Source organism: Megalops cyprinoides, chromosome 9, assembly GCF_013368585.1.
Source record: "Megalops cyprinoides isolate fMegCyp1 chromosome 9, fMegCyp1.pri, whole genome shotgun sequence".
In the NCBI taxonomy this organism is placed as follows: domain Eukaryota; kingdom Metazoa; phylum Chordata; class Actinopteri; order Elopiformes; family Megalopidae; genus Megalops; species Megalops cyprinoides.
Window position 1 is genome coordinate 37353437 of NC_050591.1, and position 20617 is coordinate 37374053.

General features: G+C 52.6%; 1 protein-coding gene across 1 annotated transcript; it reads left to right on the top strand.

Annotated features, from left to right (window-relative positions):
* Positions 1–4348: 4348 nt before the first annotated feature.
* On the top strand, positions 4349–20259 carry ppp2r1bb (protein phosphatase 2, regulatory subunit A, beta b). The gene is made up of 15 exons (XM_036536964.1): positions 4349–4445; positions 5200–5290; positions 5563–5663; positions 6047–6279; positions 6610–6757; positions 7252–7407; positions 8339–8453; positions 8596–8666; positions 12089–12223; positions 13652–13825; positions 14436–14496; positions 17100–17254; positions 17948–18090; positions 18717–18808; positions 19153–20259. Exons 1-15 carry the CDS (start codon positions 4368–4370, stop codon positions 19167–19169), a joined length of 1770 nt encoding a protein of 589 aa, XP_036392857.1. The 5' UTR covers positions 4349–4367; the 3' UTR covers positions 19170–20259.
* The last annotated feature ends 358 nt before the right edge of the window (positions 20260–20617 follow it).

The window sequence follows — 20617 nt, forward strand, 5'->3', positions numbered from 1 at the left end:
ATTGAGTGACGCTATATCCCCTCCACTCATTATAGAATTCTTACACCCTTATAACCTTTTGTTTTGGTAAAAATGTGCCTATTTTCACAGACTTCATTATTTTGTGTCTGACGTGAGCAATGTCTTCTCCCACAATTGCCTCAGGGGTCAAAGCCCATCACCACGACTATACAACGCCACCCTTCTTTTACAGGTGATATGTGTCATTATATTAGAATTCATGCAAGCAGCATAGTAGAGTTTAAGAGAGTTAGAAGCAAGGTCATTGTCAGATGCTCTCTTCTCTAGCTCTTCCTTTGATTGAAGACACAAGGTGTTTAACTTTATTGAGAACCATCTTCATAAGAGCACTCCATGCTCTCCATGTTTTTATAGGAATTGCATAAGATCAGAAATAATGCAAGATCAAGATCAGTCTTGCATGTCAGCTTGTTTATGTAGAAAATCAGCATTCAGTTTCAAAGAACTATTTGCTCCAATTGCATCGGGGGAACAATATGTCCAAGGACAATCTGATCTTCACTCTAATTACTTTCCAGTGATCCTGTGAGTTCTGAAACAGGGTGGCCTTACAATATGAGCATCAAAGCTCTGAGGCATAAAAAATGGACTGTTTGTGATTTAGCTTTTTACAGCTAGTGAAATGCCGGAAAGAACAGACGCAGGCAGAGAGAGGGACCGCACAGGGGCGGAGCTGACAGAGAGCCTGAGGACCGCTGAGGAGAGGATGAAAGATCTCCCCGGTGCTCTGCCTCTGGCCGGCCTCTTTTATTTCTCCCAACGGTGTGATGAATTATGGATGCTGTGGTCTGCATCCGGACGCAGATTGGTGAATGAGCGAGGAGAAAGGAAGGCAGGAGGTGCGGCGGAGCAGGAGATGCGTTTGATCACGCCACAGAGCTCCATCTGGGTGTGCTCTGGGTGTCTGCTTCTCCTCAGACCTCCTCCCGTCCCGCCATGTCTGCCACGCAAAGCAGGATCCAGCGGCGAGCAGCTGGCGGCCTTGATGGCCAGAACAGGTGGCTGGTTATCGCCCCGCGCAGGGCACTGAGGCCACTACCTGCTCTGTCATTTCATTTTCCCCAACCGCGTTTCGCAAAACAACCAAAAAGGAGTCAGTCTGCTGATCCACAGCTTTACACATGAAATCACAAAATCAGTGCAAACGGTTCTGTTTCCATGTTGGCCTTGCATTACACAGATAATTATCATTTAGCAGATGCTCTGTTTCAGAGGCTGGAATTTTATATCATCTACGGCTGGATAGTTGCTGAGGCAATTTTGGGTCAAGCACCTTTCCTCTCTTGTAAATTGCTTTGGATAAAAGCGTCTGCCAAGTTGAAGCAGAAACCCTTCGGTTATGAGCCCTGCTCCTTAGCATTATGCTGACCACTGATGGCCATGCATGCCTTGCATACATGCCTGACCTCCCGCAGTCTCCACTGAGTTTGGAGGGATTCATTCCGCTGATCAGCGACTGACCTCACGCATGCTTCAGAGTTTACTAATGTGGCTTCACCCTGGGGGTGGCCACAATAGTGAGGGTGGAAGAGAAGAGAAATTCTGTGGCTTCTGGAAATTTAGGAAATATATTTTCATATTTGTTCTACATACACCTGAAAACATGAACAGTTGCTGTGTTAACACAGTTGATATAATTGCATACATGTGTTGTAGCATATGTCGCAAAACTAAATTTGCTGCAAATTGTCATCAACATAACATGCACAGAGTGGCATGTATGTACCAGCAAACTGACATATTACTGAGACTACTACTGAGAGCTACTTTGAAAAATATCAGGTTTCATATTGCTTTGACACCTCTTGCTTTTTTGTGGGGGTGATCCCTGAGGATGTATCTCTCAACAGTGGGAGGAGAGGAGAGAATGAAAGAGCAGGATGTTCTGTGAAGGCGAGGCCTGTGGGGGCTACGTGCACCTGGGGCAGCGCAAATTGTTGGGGGGGGGGGCAGGCGGACAGCGAGCGGGCCGGGAGGGGGGGTACAGGACAGCGAGCAAGCGGGGGGTGGGGTGGGGAGGTTGGGGGGGGTGTACAGCGAGCAGTGCTGGGACGTTTAATAAGACCATGATGGAAAATGTTGGAGAGGCCTTTCAGGGGCGAGCGAGCACACGGTCAATTTGAAGCAGACGAGGATCAGAGAACACCTGCTGTACGGGAGGAATGCTTGACGTCATTCTCAGCGGCCCCCGGCCATTTGATTACAATCAGGTGACTGCCTCCTGCCTCTGTCATAACCGGCTTCTTTTTTTTAAATCGCCTTTATTGTGGTTCTTTAAAAGAGGGAGAAAAAAAATTGGACACAGATTAAAAGGCGTTTCGCCTTCATTGCTTTTCATAACATGTGTGCTGGACTTGCATCCTCCTTGTAGCTTGAGAAAGGGATGGTGGAGCTTAAGTGTGTGAAAGGAAATCAAAGAAGCACAGGACTTTTTTATTATTTAACCCTGGTCATACAACACGTTCTTCTAAATAATTTCCTGATCTACAGCTGTGCTGGTTCTTCCTTGAGGCAGTGCAAGCCCACATTGAAATAGCTGTGGTTTAATAAAATGCAACTACCCTCTGGCCCCAGCCTGTTCCTCTCTGCTTGTGTAATATGCAGATGTGCATGTAGTATATCAGCGTGAAACTGGGTGAACATTCAGATGCAGGTGACAGGGAGACATTTCCTCTGAAAACTGTGCTCTTGCAAAATGCCCTTCCTGCTTGTTTCTCGTCTTCGTGTCTGCAGTTGCTCAGACGCCCTGACGTCTGTGACAGAAGCAGATGCTGGAGACAAGTCAAGGGGAGGGGTTGGCCCATGGCGGGTGTTGCCATGGAAACAGCTCATCGTGCTCAATGTCACCTCTCTGTCAGTGGCACTCCATTGCGCACAGCCCCCTAAAACACCTGTACCTGAAACCTGTTTGTGTGTGTGTGTGCGCGCGTGTGTGTGTGTGCGTGTGTGTGAGTGTGTGTGTGTGCGCGTGTGTGTGTGTGTGTGTATGTGTGTATGTGTGTGTGTTTCCATGCCTGAGTAAGAGATGGAGGTACAGGAAAGCACAGTGCTGTGAGTGAAATTTGTTCAGATGCACATATATTTTTAGCTTTGAGAATGGCTCCATATTTACTGTTGATTCCACTTCCTGGAAAAAAACGTAGGGAATTATAGACAAATTATGCAACCCCAGTACTGAGAAAGTTATTATGTACTATCGGAGAGACTTTTATGATGGACTTTGCTTTGTCCTGGTGAAGGATCATTTTTCGTGTTTTGAAAAAGCAAACAAAGGCAGCAAATCCTTTCTGTTCTCTTTGATGTGACTTAACAGATGCCTGCATTCAGGGCAGCATGCGATGGATAAAACAAAATTCAGAGTTAGTGTTCAAACAGCCCAGCAGCCATACTGTCTTCCTGAATGTCTCCTGCCACATGGGTCCTGTGGTGCAGAGCCTGGTTACAGCTTGGAAGGGAGACATCCCAGGCAAATCAAGCTGTTCCTTCTGAAAGTCATGCTGGTGGGCTAGCCGGGAGCGGTCCTTGCTCTGGAAAAGCGTGGCCTGAGTACAGTGATGGGGACACTGTGCTGTAGGAGCCATTACCGACCTGATGCTGCTTATAGCAAAATAGGGTGTCCTAGAAAAATTCCCAGCCTGGCCATCTACTCATCCCTCGGTTTAATAGGCTAAAATATTCCATCAATCAATGGAGCTGTACACACATTGGTAGTGGTTCAAGTGTCTCCTACCCTAATTGTGTCCAGAGGGAGTTCTGTATAAATGCAATCCGCTGTTGAATTGTCATTATTGTTAAAGAGGGGGAGACAAATCATAATTTAAAAAACCTATACACAGGCCTTATGCAGCTGGAGGAATATGAGCATCGTATTGTTGGATCACAAAATGCAATTTATGAAAAGAAAACCTATGCACATCTATGTGCATCATTCCAGCTTCCAGCATTTTCTCTGATCAAGAAGATGCTGGAACAGCAGGCTTGCATTCTGCCAAGTTGCCCCATACCTTTGCAGACAGTTAACATCACTATATACCTGAATATACCCTTATCTACATCATCTGCATGCAGCCTTTCCGTATGCACTTGCTTACATTATACATACCCCGTATGTAACGTTACCGTATACATCTGTATATATCGTTATGTTTTATTCTGTATGTAGCGTTACCATATACTCCTGGATATATCGTTACCCGTATAACCTGTAATGCGGGTTACCGTATATACCAGTATATACGGTTATCTGTATAACCTTTCTTTGCGTTACCCAGTTACCGTACATCCCGCCCCTGCCGGTCCCCTGGAAACCCCGTGGCAGAAGCCGGAAGCGCAAAGCCGAACCCAAAATGGCGGGAGCCGATGGAGACGATTCTCTCTACCCCATCGCCGTGCTCATCGACGAGCTGCGGAACGAGGATGTTCAGGTAAACAACGAAAATTGGGGTCTTTTATTAACCTTTAAATGTTTAAATGCGTTTAAATGTTATTGAGTTCGGTTACCGACGGGACAGAAATAACGCTCCGTTAGCACAATAGCGAACCCCCGCCGGGGCCTACGCGAGGAGCCCGAGCCGGCCTGCCCTCGCAAATCTGACCCCATCCAGCCCGGCCTGGCCCGGTACGGGCGGTGTTGTTTCTTTTGGTGGTCTAGACCGTTTCTCAAGTTAGAACCGCAAAATTTGTATGAAATTTTATGTGAATTAATAGAGCGTTATAAGATTTACGGTTTGTTATTGTTAGCTAACAGCTATATGTTGACGAATGACTGTGCGGGTCGCTAGGCTAACCTGCCAGTTAGCCCCCAATGCATCCAGTGTTAGCTAACTGCAGCTAGCGGGGTTAGCCAGCTAGATAAACGCAGTGTTTATAACGTGAAGTTAGTTAGTTAGTAAAATACGGGCATTGAAGGCTTTGATTATTATTATTATTGTTATTATTATTATTATTGTTATTATTAGACTTGCCAGCCAATAAGCCGAGGGTTGCAGTTGTCAGCTAGCCGGCTAACATTAGCCGTTTATTTGATGTCATGGAGACCGAATAAATATTAGCATAAGTAGCTACCAGTCCATTTAAAATGGAAGCGGTCTGGCGTGTGTTTGCCTTCAGGGCTGTGATATGTACGGTCAGGGTAGCTCTGGCTGATGGCGGTACCGTCCGCATCTCTCTCCTCCGCAGCTGCGGCTGAACAGCATCAAGAAGCTGTCCACCATCGCCCTGGCGCTGGGCGTGGAGCGGACCCGCACCGAGCTGCTGCCCTTCCTCACCGGTACGTGTCCCGGGAGCCCCCCGGGGTTATGAATGCAGTGTGGTGCCCCGTCACTGAACGGATCAAATCCCGGTAGTGAAACTGTACTTGTGTGAAATGCACAAATCGATGCATTTGTTAGGTAGAGGAGGGGATTAAATTAACTGTGTGTCATTTACTGTATTCAGGCTTTTAACAGTAAAACCGCTTCTTGCATGCAGTCAGCTCTGTGAAGGCTCTCTCTCCTCTTGATTGTGAACGTTTGCTTGTTCTTCTTTGTTGGTCTCATCCAGACACCATCTACGATGAGGATGAAGTACTCCTTGCCCTTGCGGAGCAGCTTGGTAACTTCACCATGCTGGTGGGAGGCCCAGAGTACGTCCACTGTCTCCTGGTAAGAGTCTCACCAGAGTGTTTAAATCGCTGAGTTCTCTCTGAGAATGTGTAAATGTCTGAGCTCTGACACTCCTGTTTTTAATCCCCCAAAAGCTCTGTTTTACGTCCCTGCTATTCTGATCTTAGGCCTGCATCCTACATGTATGGCCATTGCAGTTTGAGCAGAGGCCTCGCTTCACCTCAGGGCACACGCTCCCTAAGGACAGAGAGCATAGAACTCCGACTCAGTGGAGCTGTCAGTTGTGCTCTAGACACACGCTCCCTAAGGACAGTAGTCGGATTCGCTGTGATTGAATGGAGCCATCACGTTCCTCCTGGCACGCGGTGGCCAGCGCGCACAGCGGTGTCCTGGGGTTTCCTGACTCCTGTCCATCCCTGCAGCCCCCTCTGGAGAGCCTGGCCACCGTGGAGGAGACGGTGGTGCGGGACAAGGCGGTGGAGTCCCTGCGGAAGATCTCCCAGGAGCACTCGCCCGTGGACCTGGAGGTGCACTTCGAGCCCCTGGTGAAGCGGCTGGCCAGCGGGGACTGGTTCACCTCCCGCACCTCCGCCTGCGGCCTCTTCAGCGTCTGCTATCCCCGCGTCTCCAGCACCGTCAAGGCCGAGATCCGCCAGTAAGGCCAGACAGCATGCCCCTAAACTGCTCTGGATAAGAGCGTCTGTCAAATGAAAGTAATGTGATGTTGTGTAATGTAAGCAGACCAGACCGGCAGTGTTGGACTGATATTTGTGGCTGTTTGCTGAAAGTTTGTGGATATAGCAGCGGTTCAGCGCATGGTGTTGGTGGGGGCACTGGGACGGTGCAGCGGGGGGGGGGGGGTTGGTGGGGGCACTGGGACGGTGCAGCGGGGGGGGGGTTGGTGGGGGCACTGGGACGGTGCAGCGGGGGGGGTTGGTGGGGGCACTGGGACGGCGGAGTCAGGCACTGTGTCCTGCTTTTCCAGGCACTTCCGCACACTATGCTCAGATGACACGCCCATGGTGCGTCGCGCCGCGGCCTCCAAGCTGGGCGAGTTTGCCAAAGTCCTGGAGCTGGACTACGTCAAGAGTGACATCATCTCCCTCTTCACCGCGCTGGCCTCTGACGAGCAGGTACACTCTCTCTCACACAGGAGCAGGCTCAGTGATGTCCAAAAGCCACGTCATGTGGTTTATCCCCCTGTGTGTGTGTGTGTGTGTGTGTGTGTGTGTGGGAGAGAGTGTGTGTGTGTGTGTGTGTGTGTGTGTGTGTGTGTGGCAGCATGCTGACCGGGTGTGTCTCCCGTGGCAGGACTCTGTGCGGCTGCTGGCGGTGGAGGCGTGTGTGTGTGAGAGAGAGAGTGTGTGTGTGTGTGTGTGTGTGTGTGTGTGTGTGTGGCAGCATGCTGACCGGGTGTGTCTCCCGTGGCAGGACTCGGTGCGGCTGCTGGCGGTGGAGGCGTGTGTGTGTGAGAGAGAGAGTGTGTGTGTGTGTGGCAGCATGCTGACCGGGTGTGTCTCCCGTGGCAGGACTCTGTGCGGCTGCTGGCGGTGGAGGCGTGTGTGTGTGAGAGAGAGAGTGTGTGTGTGTGTGGCAGCATGCTGACCGGGTGTGTCTCCCGTGGCAGGACTCTGTGCGGCTGCTGGCGGTGGAGGCGTGTGTCAGCATCGCCCAGCTGCTGCCTCAGGAGGACCTGGAGACGCTGGTGATGCCCACCCTGCGCCAGGCGGCCGAGGACAAGTCCTGGAGGGTGCGCTACATGGTGGCCGACAAGTTCTCCGAGGTGGGGGTCACTGTCTGCACAAGCCCAGAGTACTCCTCTCCTTCCCCATACACTGCATTTCACTGCCCACTGCCTTAACTGAACCAGCTGCCTGCAGGCATGGGTGGAACAGGCTGGAGCTGAACCATTTGAACCTAAAGCTAAACACATATGCTCTCACTGTGAGGCTGGAGGAAGTGTGTGTGTGCGTGCGTGTGTGTGTTTGTGTGTGTGTTTGTGTGTGTGTGTTTGTGTGTGTGTGTGTGTGTGTGAATAAGCCTGCTGAAAATGGCAGGGTCCACCCGCTTCCTGTTTGTCCCGCTGGGGTTGGCGTGAATGAAAGCAGGTAGGATGCTGGGAGCTGGACTGTGCGTCAGAGCCGGGAGGCTGGGGCGAGGCTAATGAGCATCGCTGCGCCCTGGTGGCTCAGCCGGCTGCTTTGGCATGGAAACTGCGTGGACAGCGGCTAAATGCAGGGCGAGGTTGCTCAGACAGCCAGTCAGCTCTCCTACACATGCAGTCTGTTGCGTCAGAGGAGGGAAATTGCCCTCTTTCCTGATCCCCGCAGCCCGTCTCCTGGTAATCAGTAACCATGGAAACCTTTCACACCTGTCTGGCGGTGTTATCAGTGATAATGTGTACAGTCTGATTCATCTTCAAGGCACCCGCAGCAGTTCTGCCCACTGTAAGATCCCCTCGCACTGAAACTGACATTTTGTCTTTGTGTCGTCTGCGTTTGTTCACCTGGGGATGCGTTTCTAGGAGACGCTCTGACTGCAGATGTTGGAAACGGCAGACAGAGATGCTGAAAAATCTCACCACCTTTCCTATCACCATTCTCTGCAGCGGCCTGTTTTAAAACCAGCAGTGAAATGCATGCAATTAATGATGAACGCTGGCAGACGAGTGAAAAGCAAAAGGTAACGCCTGTCCTGGTCTTTATGTCCTGCAGCTCCAGAAGGCTGTGGGTCCAGAGATCACCAAGAACGACCTGGTGCCGGCCTTCCAGAACCTTCTGAAGGACTGCGAGGCCGAGGTCCGGGCTGCTGCAGCTAACAAGGTCAAAGGTGAGTCTGGCAGCTGCTAATAATTACCTCAGTGAAGGAAATAGAAATGTACTGTTCTGAGATTTGCAGTTGGTCAGAGCGTGTTAGCGGTGGGTTTAAAGATGAGCACTGCATGCACTGACCGGCCTGTTTCTGCCTGCAGAGTTCTGTGAGAATCTTCCTGAGGACAGCAGAGAGAGCATCATCATGAGCCACATTCTGCCCTGCGTCAAGGTGACCTGACTGCTCCGCTTCTCCGATTTCCGTCCCCATGGTCCCCTCTGTCAGTCTGCCTGCTCCACTCTGTACACTCTCCCCTCCTGTCACAGTCCTCCTCTCCTGCCTCAGTCACCACCCCCCCCCCCCCCCCCCCCCCCCCGGCTCTCTCCCCGCTATCAGTCTGCCCAGCCCTCCTGTTCTGCTTCCTGTTACCCCTGTAGTGCGGTAGGTGACCAGTCCTAGTCTGGAAGTGGCTGAGCCGGTCCTGGTTTTTGTTGCACCTGAGCCCCTAATCACATAATGGGATTAAAGACCCTGCTGGACTGGTGCAGGTGCCAGTGTGCTCCTCTGTGTGTCACCGCTGAGACAGTCACCTGCGTTCATTAGGCACAATAAATGATCCCATTAAGTGATTTAGAGCAGTAACTGAGGGAAAAGCAGACACAGCACTGATGGAGTCGTGTTGGGCTTTCAGCACAGACATCGAAAGCCTCTGCGTTTCCGGCTTCGGTCCCGTCAGCTGTGCCCCTGCGCCTCCGCGGCGGGTTTTACCCGCTCAGACGTTGCACCCCCCTGACAGCCTGCTGGGTGGCGGAGCCGTGCGGCCCTGGGTGGGACCCGCCTGGGGGCGGAGCCGTATGGCCCTGGGTGGGACCCGCCTGGGGGCGGAGCCGTACGGCCCTGGGTGGGACCCGCCGGGGGGCGGAGCCGTGCGGCCCTGGGTGGGACCCGGTGGCCGGAAATACATAGGGTACGGTTTTACATGTTATCCATTTATACAGCTGGATATTCACTGTGGCAGTTCTGGGTTAAGTACCTTGCGTAAGGGAACAGCAGCAGTGCCCCAGCGGGAATTGAACCGCTCAGTTATGAGCCCTGCTCCTTACCGCCACGCTGCAGTGCCACCCACCTCACAGTGTCTGATATTTTATTCTGTGCGACTGGACTGGTATTTGCATACACCCCGGTGCGATAATGAGCGTATGTCTTTGCGGTGTAATACCAGTCATAACGGACTAATTGTGTGACACGGGTGAATTATAATGTCAGCAGCTGTAGGCGTCTGAGCCTGTCTCATGCCCATTGGCTGGAGTGCTGTACATGGAGGCTTGCAGGCAGCAGGGGTCACTGTTGTTTCAGTCTCTCTGTCCCTGAGCTACAGAGTCGCCACTTGTCCACACAGCAGTTTCTGTAAAGGTTGCCTCTCCTGAAACAGACGGTCAGCGCTGTAAGTGCTTATTAAATGAATGAATGGAAGACGCCAGTCCTCATTCTGATAAGCCCTTTGGCAGAGACGTCTGCCGGCTGAAAGAGGCACCAGGGTTTATTATAGGAAGTATAGTCTTGCTGGCCTTCTCGGTCTCTGTTGGGATTCTGTGACGTGTTGGTGTTGGCCATATGAAGCTGGGAGAGAGGATGCACGGTATCCAGTATTAGCAGCAGCAGCCGTGTGGGAGAGGCCTGGGGTGATGTCGCTGCAGCCTTCCTCAGTGAGAGAGCGGAGGCTGCTGGCCGTGGCTCTGAGCCCCAGAGCTCCTCATTAAGCCACACAGGGCCTGTTTGGCTGCTGGCTGGATTAGTTTTGGCTGTGGGGTAATCTGCACTGTAATTCGCACGTCGGTTTGCGGTGAACGCGCCGATGGAAGGGGCTTCACACGCCAGGGCCGCTGACGCCAGGCCCGCTGACACCGCCGCCCGGAGGGGACACGCGGGACAGACGTCACACGTTTACTGTAAATCCGCTGCAAAACAAACAGCGCTACGTGACGCTGTAATCCGTCTCTGACCTTCAGCCTCCCCGATTTGCAGGAAACCCCAGCGACAGGAACCGAGTCCTGACCCAGGCCGAGGACTCACTCCCCCATCCCAGCCGTCTCTCTGCAGCCAGTACAAGCTGCCGCCCCTGCCGATATCCCAGCATCCTCCTCTCTTCTGGGTCTGCCCCATCCCCACCACAGGCTCGGCTTTGTCACTACCCCCAGTCAGGCAGCACTGATGATTCAGAAGCATTCATCTTCTGTTGCCTTGTGCAAAAGTAGCGCACAGCTATAATCTTGAAAAAGCCATGGAGTTTCAGTGGCCAAGGGCTGGCATTTAGCTCTCCTTGCTGTGGTTTGCAGCACCGGCCTGCAGTGTGTCAGTGATGCTGGCATGTCTGTGCTGAGGAGGTGGGGCTGTGTGTGTATCTGACTGCACAGAGGCAGGGAATGGGGGTGTTTTTAGAATGTCTTTGCTGGAGGTGGGTGCGGAAGCTGGTTACAGGTAGAGGCAGCTGACCGTGCAGCTGCTGGGCTGGGCTGCTGTGTGAGCTCCTGCTGGAGCGCTCTTTCTGTAGCCTGTGACCGCGTCGCCATGTTCACCTCGCTCATGTCCATAGATGAGGAGAAATTATTGCTCTGTTCAGGAAACTGATACACAGTAAATCTGTGTGGCGGCATTCGACTTTTAGGTTTAAACATCAATAGCTGATTTCGCAAAACCGCAGCTAGCTGCCTAACTGGGAATTCTCCCGTCAGTGAAAACTGCATATGAGCAGAGTGACCCGTGTTAAGGTGAGCTTGCAGCTCGCTGACGTGCTCCATTTGAGCGCTAAGCAGTGGGTAGAAACCAGGCAGCCAGCACAGATGATTGGTTCTCACAGCTGTGTTCAGGATGGACTCTTCCTTACTGAGGTCATTTAGCTGGCTTGCAGTTGTTAGCCTGAAAGTCTTGTGTGTCAGTTGTCATGGGCTGTAAGCTGTCACATTGTCTGAACTCAAACAGTAAATAATTAACAATGGAGTGATTGACAGATTTTGGCAGAGTCGGGCAGGTTGTGCGTCACCAGCTGGTACGTGCTGATGTCCTGCTCATCGTTGGTCGTCTCTTTGCCCTCGGTTTCACCGTATGCAGCTGAACTGTCTCAGATACTGCGCAGGATAATTCCAAAGGCCTTTTTTGATGATTAAGATGCCATTCATATTTTTTGCCAAAGTGTTTTGCTGCTAAACTAAGTAATTATACATCCTAAATTGTTGTCCCTCATTGCCTGGCAGTATGAGGTCTTCCTGAAATGAGCATTAGTAAGCCCTGGGAATGCACAGTGAATGTAAAGGTCGATTTGTAGCCATTCAGTTCTTCCCTCTGAAACAAAATCGAACCCTGGCGAGCCTGACGACGACTAATGCACGCTGAATGACGCACATATTTAATCATTTCTGCGTATCAAATTATAAACTATATTTAACCAAACCTTCTAATGTGAGCCAGCACCACAGAAAGTGTCGCTAAAGTACCAGCAGCAAATCAGCCGATCAATATGCAGCACCCTGTAGGCGTCGGCAGGGTTTTTGGTCTCTGGTCTGTGCTTAGTGTTGGTCAGTGCGTCTTTGCAGTATGTATTTGTATAAGGCGCTGTTGTGTAAGCGGTGGGTAACGATTGGCTGTTCTCCCTGCAGGAGCTGGTGTCCGACACCAATCAGCATGTGAAGTCAGCTCTGGCGTCCGTCATCATGGGCCTTTCCACCATCCTGGGGAAGGACAACACCGTGGAGCATCTGCTGCCCCTCTTCCTGGCCCAGCTGAAGGACGAGGTAAGCCCCGCCTCACGCGCTTCCAGCCTCTTCCTGTGGGAGGCGCCGTTGGCCTCCCCTGCCAGACCCCCACACCTCCTCCCAGATTCTGTCCACTTACATCAGTCTTTTCCTCTGTTTGTTTTTCTAAATCCTGTGTTTTGGACGCGGAGCTCTGAGAGCCGTTTGTCTGGTCAGAGCAGGGTTAAAGGAGAAAGGTGCAGGAATGCACTCGGTCTCCAGGTGCAGCTCAGAGCATGAGGCACCTCTGTCGCTCTGCTGGGCCTTCGGCAGGCTCAGGAGGTCTCCTCCGCAGAGACGCCTCTCCCCTGAGCTGTAAAATGTTACAGCTTGTTGAATGTGATTTCGGGGAGCAGAAGGGGGCGAGCTGGGAGGCTCGTCTGAACAGTGCTCCTGCAGGCCTTCTGCTCCAGAGCGGCAGATGAATCCATTTCCTGCAGTGAAGCACGGCTTCCTGTTTGGATCCACTGCATCGCTTTGCCTGGACAGCAGCGACCTTTCATCCCGTTTCATGCAGAAAAGGGCCGTAGCTCTCTCTCTCTGACCATACCTGCTGATCGTGCTGCGCCTCAGTGTGAGCTCTCTGACAGCCTCCGTGGGGGAGCGCGGCGCTGAGGACAGGCCAGGTGCGTACCTGCGCTGCGTACCCGCGCTGCGTACCTGTGCGCCCTCCTCGGTGGGACGGACAGCTGTGGGCGGAAAGCACTGTCCCGCTCTGGCTCCTGCGTCATTCGCAGCTCCACACCCCCCCGAGCCTGCGTCTCTGCTTCTCGCGGTTACATCTGTCACCCCGAGTGTCAAACAGCGAGCACAGGAACGGCTCGCAAGAAAAGGCAAGAGCCTCGTCACTGCCCCCCCGCCAGCTGCCGTCTCCCAGCCCCCTCACGCTGTATTAACAGCTCTGCGCCGGGTGTTAAATCCGTCAGCGAACCCGTGCTGCCGGAGGCAGGAGGTGCAGCAGCTGGAAGAATGCGGTGAAGGGAAGAGCATTATTCCCACTGTTTATGCCAGAGCTCTCTCCACACACAGGGAGCCATATTAGGGCATATCTGCTGGGAGAGGGAAAAACTCTGATCTGTCTTATAAATGAGTTTCAGGAACACTTGTGCAGCTTCCACAGTACTGGAGCGAAAGCCTCTCTGTGAGTGTCTGAGGGATGGGGTTAGGGCTGTATGTGTAGGCCTATGAGGGCGTGTGTCTTGGGTTGTGTGTTTAGGCAGCCGGGACTGTAGATGGTGCTGTGTTTCAAGGATCCCCTCTGGAGACTGAGACCCGGGGTCCAGAGCAGGCTCATAACCCTGGCCAGTTGGAATCTCCTCCTTGGTGTCTGGGATTACAGGTTCACACGTTCTTGCTGTCCCTAACACACATCCCCCCTCCGACTCTCCCTCCCTGCCTCTCTCTCTCTCTCTCCCTCTCTCCCTGCAGTGCCCTGAGGTGCGTCTGAACATCATCTCTAACCTGGACTGCGTGAACGAGGTGATCGGGATCCGCCAGCTGTCTCAGTCCCTGCTGCCTGCCATCGTGGAGCTGGCTGAGGATGCCAAGTGGAGGGTGCGGCTGGCTATCATCGAGTACATGCCCCTGCTGGCGGGACAGCTGGTGAGGAGAAACCCCCGCCGAGGGGCCACGGCGACTGGCTTAGCCCAGAGTGTGAACGCGCTGTGATTGGTTTAGTGAGTCCGCGCGGCACACTGATTGGTTTAGAGAGTCCACACTGCACGCTGTGATTGGTTTAGTGAGTCCGCGCAGCACACTGTGATTGGTTTAGAGAGTCCACACTGCACACTGATTGGTTTAGTGAGTCTGCGCAGCACACTGTGATTGGTTTAGAGAGTCCACACTGCACACTGTGATTGGTTTAGAGAGTCCACACGGCACACTGATTGGTTTAGTGAGTCTGCACGGCACACTGTGATTGGTTTAGTGAGTCTGCACGGCACACTGATTGGTTTAGTGAGTCTGCATGGCACACAGTGATTGGTTTAGTGAGTCTGCACGGCACACTGTGATTGGTTTAGTGTGAGGGCTGTGTGTGTTTGCTCTGTACAGTGTCTCACAGTGTGAATAATGCGTCGGCTGCTGTCAGGGCTGACGGTAGTCCCGTGGGCCAGCGGGAGAAGGCTTTGCCTCCTGCATTAGTGTGAGAAAGGTCACCGCTGTGACTGACTCTGTGGGCTGGGGTGTGTGACTCTGTCCTCTCCTCCTCCAGGGTGTGGAGTTCTTCGATGAGAAGCTGAATTCCCTGTGCATGGCGTGGCTGGTGGACCATGGTAGGTGCTCCGCCTCTGTCTCTCTCTCTTCCCCCTGTCTCTCTCTTTCTCTTCCCCCTGTCTCTCTCTCTCTCTTCCCTCTGTCTCTCTCTCTCTCTTCCCCCTGTCTCTCTCTCTTTCCCCTGTCTCTTTCCCCCCCGTCTCTCTTTTCCCCCGTCTCTCTCTCTTTCCCCCGTCTCTCTTTCCCCCGTCTCTCTTTCCCCCCGTCTCTCTCTCTTCCCCCTGTCTCTCTCTCTCTCTTCCCCCTGTCTCTCTCTCTCTCTTCCCCCTGTCTCTCTCTCTCTCTTCCCCCTGTCTCTTTTCCCCCCGTCTCTCTTTCCCCCCGTCTCTCTCTCTTTCCCCTGTCTCTCTCTCTCTCTCTTTCCCCTGTCTCTCTCTCTCTCTCTTCCCCCTGTCTCTCTCTCTTTTCCCCGTCTCTCTTTCCCCCCGTCTCTTTCCCCCCGTCTCTCTTTCCCCCCGTCTCTCTCTTTCCCCCCCGTCTCTCTTTCCCCCCCGTCTCTCTCTCTTCCCCCCGTCTCTCTCTCTTCCCCCCGTCTCTCTTTCCCCCGTCTCTCTTTTCCCCCGTCTCTCTTTTCCCCCGTCTCTCTTTTCCCCCGTCTCTCTTTTCCCCCCGTCTCTCTTTCCCCCCGTCTCTCTCTCTTTCCCCCCGTCTCTCTTTTCCCCCGTCTCTCTCTCTTCCCCCGTCTCTCTCTCTTCCCCCCGTCTCTCTCTCTTCCCCCTGTCTCTCTCTCTTCCCCCTGTCTCTCTCTCTTCCCCCTGTCTCTGACTCTGCTCCTGAAAGCAGCTGACCCTTTAAGGGAAGGAAGCGATGTTGGAAGTGGGCTGTGTGTAAATAGCATGGGAAAAGCTGCAGATGAAACAGGAAGTGAAGCAACTCTGACTGAACACACAGGGCTGGAGGCCTCTGGGTAGGAACAGCAGCGGAGACAGGGTATGTGTCAACACGACACAAACACGCACACACACACACACACATACTGTCCCTCACACATACACACACACACAAGCATATGCTCTATTGAACAATTATACACATTGGTACGCATGTACACACACAGCTTACACACACACAGCTCACACACAGATGTGTGCATACATGCTGGCGGTCAGGCACACAGCTCTTGCCGCTGCAGAGTGTGGCCAGGCTCCCGCTGTGAGGACGATGGGCAGATAGAGGGGGTGGGGCGGGGCAGGGTGGTGTATCGGGGAGAGACGTGCGTTTCGGCACCTCCCGGCCCCCTGTGCCAGCGCCGCCCGGCTGATAAGCCCGCAGGCCTGGCGCTAAGTGCTGGCGCTAAGTGCTGGCGTTGAGCAGTGCTCTAATTGCTTTCCTGGCCACCGTGTCGGCCGGAGCGGAGGCAAAACAAGCTGCTCTGTACTGCGCTGGATATGTAGGTCAGCCGCAGTGACGAGGGATTCTCAGAAACGCGTGGGGTGAGTGGAGCGCAGAGCGGTGCGCGCGTCTGAGCTGTGCCGAGTGCCAGCGCTGCAGTGTCACACAGCGGGATGTGACCAATGACGGCCAGCGCTGCAGTGAGGCATGCTGGGAGCTGCAGGGCGGCAGTGAGGCATGCTGGGAGCTGCAGCGCTGCAGTGAGGCATGCTGGGAGCTGCAGGGCGGCAGTGAGGCATGCTGGGAGCTGCAGGGCGGCAGTGAGGCATGCTGGGAGCTGCAGGGCTGGTGGCTGTGGAGCTGCAGGCGAGCACGCACGCAGTGGCCTCTGTGGCGTGGAGCCTGGGCGGCCGGGACAGGGTCAGCGCGGGGTGAGGAATGTGCTGGCCAGCGGCCACCGAGAGCGCTCAGCGCCGAGCGCTGTCGGCCAGCGAGGGGGAGACACAGCGGTTTCCCGGGCCGAAGGACTCGCCTGCAGACCCACAGCCTCACTGTCAAAAGCCACTCTCATTGTCGCCTGTGTGGCCTCAGCCACAGACACGCTGCTCTGGGTGTCCCTTACATAAGGTGCCAGGGGGAGACGGTGGCTCTGGGGGGGGGGGGGGGTGGAGCCAGTGATTCGGGGCAGCACTGTCCTCCTGACGAAAAGCAGCAGCTCTCATGCAAAAATGCACACATGCACGCACTCACACACACACACAGACACACACACTCAAACACGCGCACACACACACGTTTTCTATTCAGAAGGTTTAACCTGTTAGGGTCATGCTGCTGCTACAGCAGCTGGTCTCTCAGGACTGCTGGCTGTCTGAATCCCACACAGCGTCAGCCACTGCGTAACTGGGTCACTGTGGTTCACTGTACAGCCATTACATCACAGCCAGCGCCTCAGATCCGGGCTGTGTGGAACAGAGTGAACACGTCTTCCACAAAGCTGCCTTCACTCAGAGCAGCGGCACCGAGGGGTCCTCTCAGAGAGAGAGTTTTCAGCCAGGGCTCTGTTCATTCACGCACCGGCTGTGTCACTGTGTCTCCATGCGGCAGCAGGCGTAGCTTTGGGCCTGGATCGCAGGCCCCACTGTGCTCCGGTCGGTCAGTCAGAGCAGCCCGGTTACCGGTGCTGGAGGGTTATTAACCAATAACAGCAGCTCGCTTGCTGGTGCTGGGGGGTATGAGCCAAAAACATAGCAGCTGCTTTGCTCTGCAGTGTATGCCATCCGAGAGGCAGCCACCTGTAACCTGATGAAGCTGGTGGAGAAGTTCGGCGCGGAGTGGGCCCAGAACACCATCGTCCCCAAAGTGCTGGGGATGGCCAACGACCCCAACTACCTGCACCGGATGACCACCCTCTTCTGCATCAACGTGAGTCCGACCGCAGCGCTGAACCGGTCAGATCTGTCATTCCCAGGAAGTGCTGGCGTTTCCCTGAGCAAAGCACTTCGTTGCTTCAGTACAGTGGACACTGTGTAGAGTGGAAGCTGTGTAATACACCCTGGATTGGACCAAGTGCTTAGTAAAGCGTAATGCAGTGTAGTTTTTATTGGATGACAACTGAGTGCAACTGTAGGTTTCACTGTATGTTTTGCATTATTTTGTAATATGATTATCAGGGACTTGTGCTGAATATGGTCCATTAGCTTGAAGAAGTGTGTCGTACAAATAGGTGTGATTCTCTGCAGAGTAAAGGAAATCATATGCAGATATCATAATCATATCATAAGTCACCTGCTTGCAAAAGATAATGAAACAAGGGGAGAAAAACTGTACCTGCACACTGTTTAAATGCTCCCAGGTGATTTGTGACGCCTGTGGTCTTGGTTATGTTCCAGTCTTTGTCAGAAGCATGTGGTCTTGGTTATGTTACAGTCTTTGTCAGAAGCATGTGGTCTTGGTTATGTTACAGTCTGTGTCAAGAGGCATGTGGTCTTGGTTATGTTACAGTCTGTGTCAAGGGGCATGTGGTCTTGGTTATGTTGCAGTCTGTGTCAAGAGGCATGTGGTCTTGGTTATGTTACAGTCTGTGTCAAGGGGCATGTGGTCTTGATTATGTTGCAGTCTCTGTCAGAGGCCTGTGGACAGGAGATCACCACTAAACACATGCTTCCAGTGGTCCTGAAAATGTCAACTGACCCGGTTGCCAACGTTCGCTTCAACGTAGCCAAATCCCTCCAGAAGATCGGCCCAGTCTTAGACAGCAGGTATGTGCATTCTCTTTCCCTCTCTCTCTTACCCTCTCACCGCCTCTTACGCTTTCTGTCTCTCCCTCACTCTCACGCTCTCTCTCCCTCTTTCTCTCTCCCTCTCTCTCTGTCTCTCTCCCCTTCCCCCTCCCTCCCCCTCTCTCTCTTTCTTTCTCTCTCCCTCTCTTTTTCAGTAATAAACGCATCTCGCCGGCGTTCAGTAACGGTCTCGGTGGTGGTTAGGAAGGTTTGTTAAATGGCGAGGGAGAGTTGGCAGAGCCGTTGTTTATGTTGAAGTGTTTATTTTAAGAGCGTGCCTCTTCCCACTCCGGCCTCTTCACTGAGCAGTAAACATGTAGGCTGGGTTTTGGGGTGCTGGAGAGGGGTCCAGCAGCAAGCCTCTGCACAAACAGTCTGTGAAATCATCTGTGTAAACAGTGTGGAGATGTCATTATCGGTGACCGGCTGAGACCGGTTCCCTGAGTGATCCCCAGCGTTGGGGTGTGGGGTAACCTGAGAGCAGGGCGTGGCACGGCTCTCTGTGACTCCACGCTGTCTCTCAGTAAGGCTCGGAGGCGTGGTGCGCTGTCTGAAAGCGCCGGCTGCAGGTGCGAGTCTCTGACTGCTGTGTGCTTGTGTCACAGTGCTTTGCAGGCGGAGGTGAAGCCCGTGCTGGAGAAGCTGGCCAGCGACCAGGACATGGATGTGAAGTACTTTGCCCAGGAGGCCATCAGCGGTATGCAGTTTACTGGGGCGGATGTGTGAAGTGCAGGGGTCTCTGAGTGTTCACAGGGGAGGTGCTCTTCAGATCCCTTTGTATGGGGGAGGTCCATGAGTACTGTTCCAGTAATGAACTTGCACAAATATTAATTAATGTTAACTGACATGAATATTAATTCTTCATGTATTAATCTGTGTGTTGGAGTAGTGATACAGTAAACAGGTGTGGTATGTAAAGTAAATGTGAGTTTAGGAGCTGGCAGGCTGCTCTGCTGTGGTGCAGGATTGATGAGGGTGTCCTGCCGTACACCCCTGTGCTTCTGTCAGCCTCTGACCCTCTGCTCTCCTTCCTTCCCGCAGTTCTGGCCCTGGCTTAACCAACGCCATCCGGGGACCCACTGAACACACAAGACATCCCAGCACTCGCCACACTCTTTATTTATTGATGTCCAGGAACAACTGGCACCATGTAGAGGAAAAAAAAACTTGTCTAGATATTAAACGGTTTGGTTGTCTTTGCCCTCGGTGGTTGTGATTGTTCAGGAGAAGCGCAGGTCTCCTCACCGATTGGCCGCTCTCGCTGTAAATCTCCGCCCCCGCCGCACCATGTGAAACACTGCGTGTAGCCTCGTGTTTGCACGCCTGCATGTGTGTCCCGCTCTCACGGTCCTCGCAGGCGGGTCAGCCCCGGGCTCAGAGCCGCGTACGGCTTCCGCCTCGCCTTCACTCTGGCTGGTTTCTTTTTGCTTCCATCCTCCGCTTTACTGACGCCTGTGCTCAGACCTCTCCATCCCCACTGCTGTGATGCTTCCACCAGCCTGGCACATTGTCATAGGAGATACTGTGAGCTTCTGATGGTTTGTCAGTAGAGAACTACAAGCACTGTCTGTCATGTTTTGAGGGTAGTTTTTCTTGTACTTGTAATGCTATATGTGGCCATAACTGTAAAGCTTTTCTCTTTTTAGTGCATATTTTATTATTTGGCTGGCACCATTTTTTGTTTCACATTCTGACAGTTTCTGCAACTGATAATGTGTGCGCTAAAGGACTTTAAACAAGGGACCATCACAAATTGTAATTTACTTTTTTGGGGCAATGTCTTTGAGTTCCTCCCTCATCCCCATTGTAGTCTGACCATTTCAGACTTAGTGATTTCACTTTTTCACTTTGGTAGGTGTTTGGTTCACTTCTCATTTGGCGTTCAGTAGCTTTGGTGCTGGGAGCTGGTGAATGTCCTCTTCATATTCTCAGTAATATTGGGTGTTCTAAAATCGTGCCAATGACAGCTGTGGAAAGCATTAGGTGACATGTTAACTTTTTTCCTCATCCTTCGTGGGTTGTTTTTGATTGTTCATATGAAAATGATTTAGTGTTTTACTTTTTTCTCTTTGGGGAGTGATCATCGTTTTAGGTCCCGCAGAAAGCCGTCTGCATGAGATGACGTTAGAGAGGAGCCTCCACAGGGAGGGGAATGTGATGTAGTGTCCCCTGAGGCTGTAATACCTCAGACATCTGCATCTGAAGGGGGGGGATTAATGTCCTGTATATTACCAAACCTGCTTGCTTCCCCTGTAAACTCCCTCCCATCTATTTTACAGTCCTAACTAAACCTTCAGTGTCTTGTGTTAGTAAGACTGTGCTTTGGTTTTATATTAAATTAACCCCTTCCAAGACAGAGCTCTGCTCTGTCTGTTGGGGTAGACCCTAATAAAAGTATTACAGTTGAGGTTGTTGTGTAGTGTTTTTTTTTTTTTTTTTTTTTTCTTGAAGAGGTTATCCAACACCCAGATCTGAATGTGGTACATAACCAATATATGCCACCAAA

What these genes read in the sequence shown, in the direction of transcription:
- ppp2r1bb (XM_036536964.1), top strand. Translation starts at nt 4,368, where the DNA reads ATGGCGGGAGCCGATGGAGACGATTCTCTCTACCCCATCGCCGTGCTC. An exon ending in TGCGGAACGAGGATGTTCAG is followed by an intron (nt 4,446 to 5,199) that starts GTAAACAACGAA and finishes TCTCCTCCGCAG; the next exon opens with CTGCGGCTGAACAGCATCAA. An exon ending in CGCTGGCCTCTGACGAGCAG is followed by an intron (nt 6,758 to 7,251) that starts GTACACTCTCTC and finishes CTCCCGTGGCAG; the next exon opens with GACTCTGTGCGGCTGCTGGC.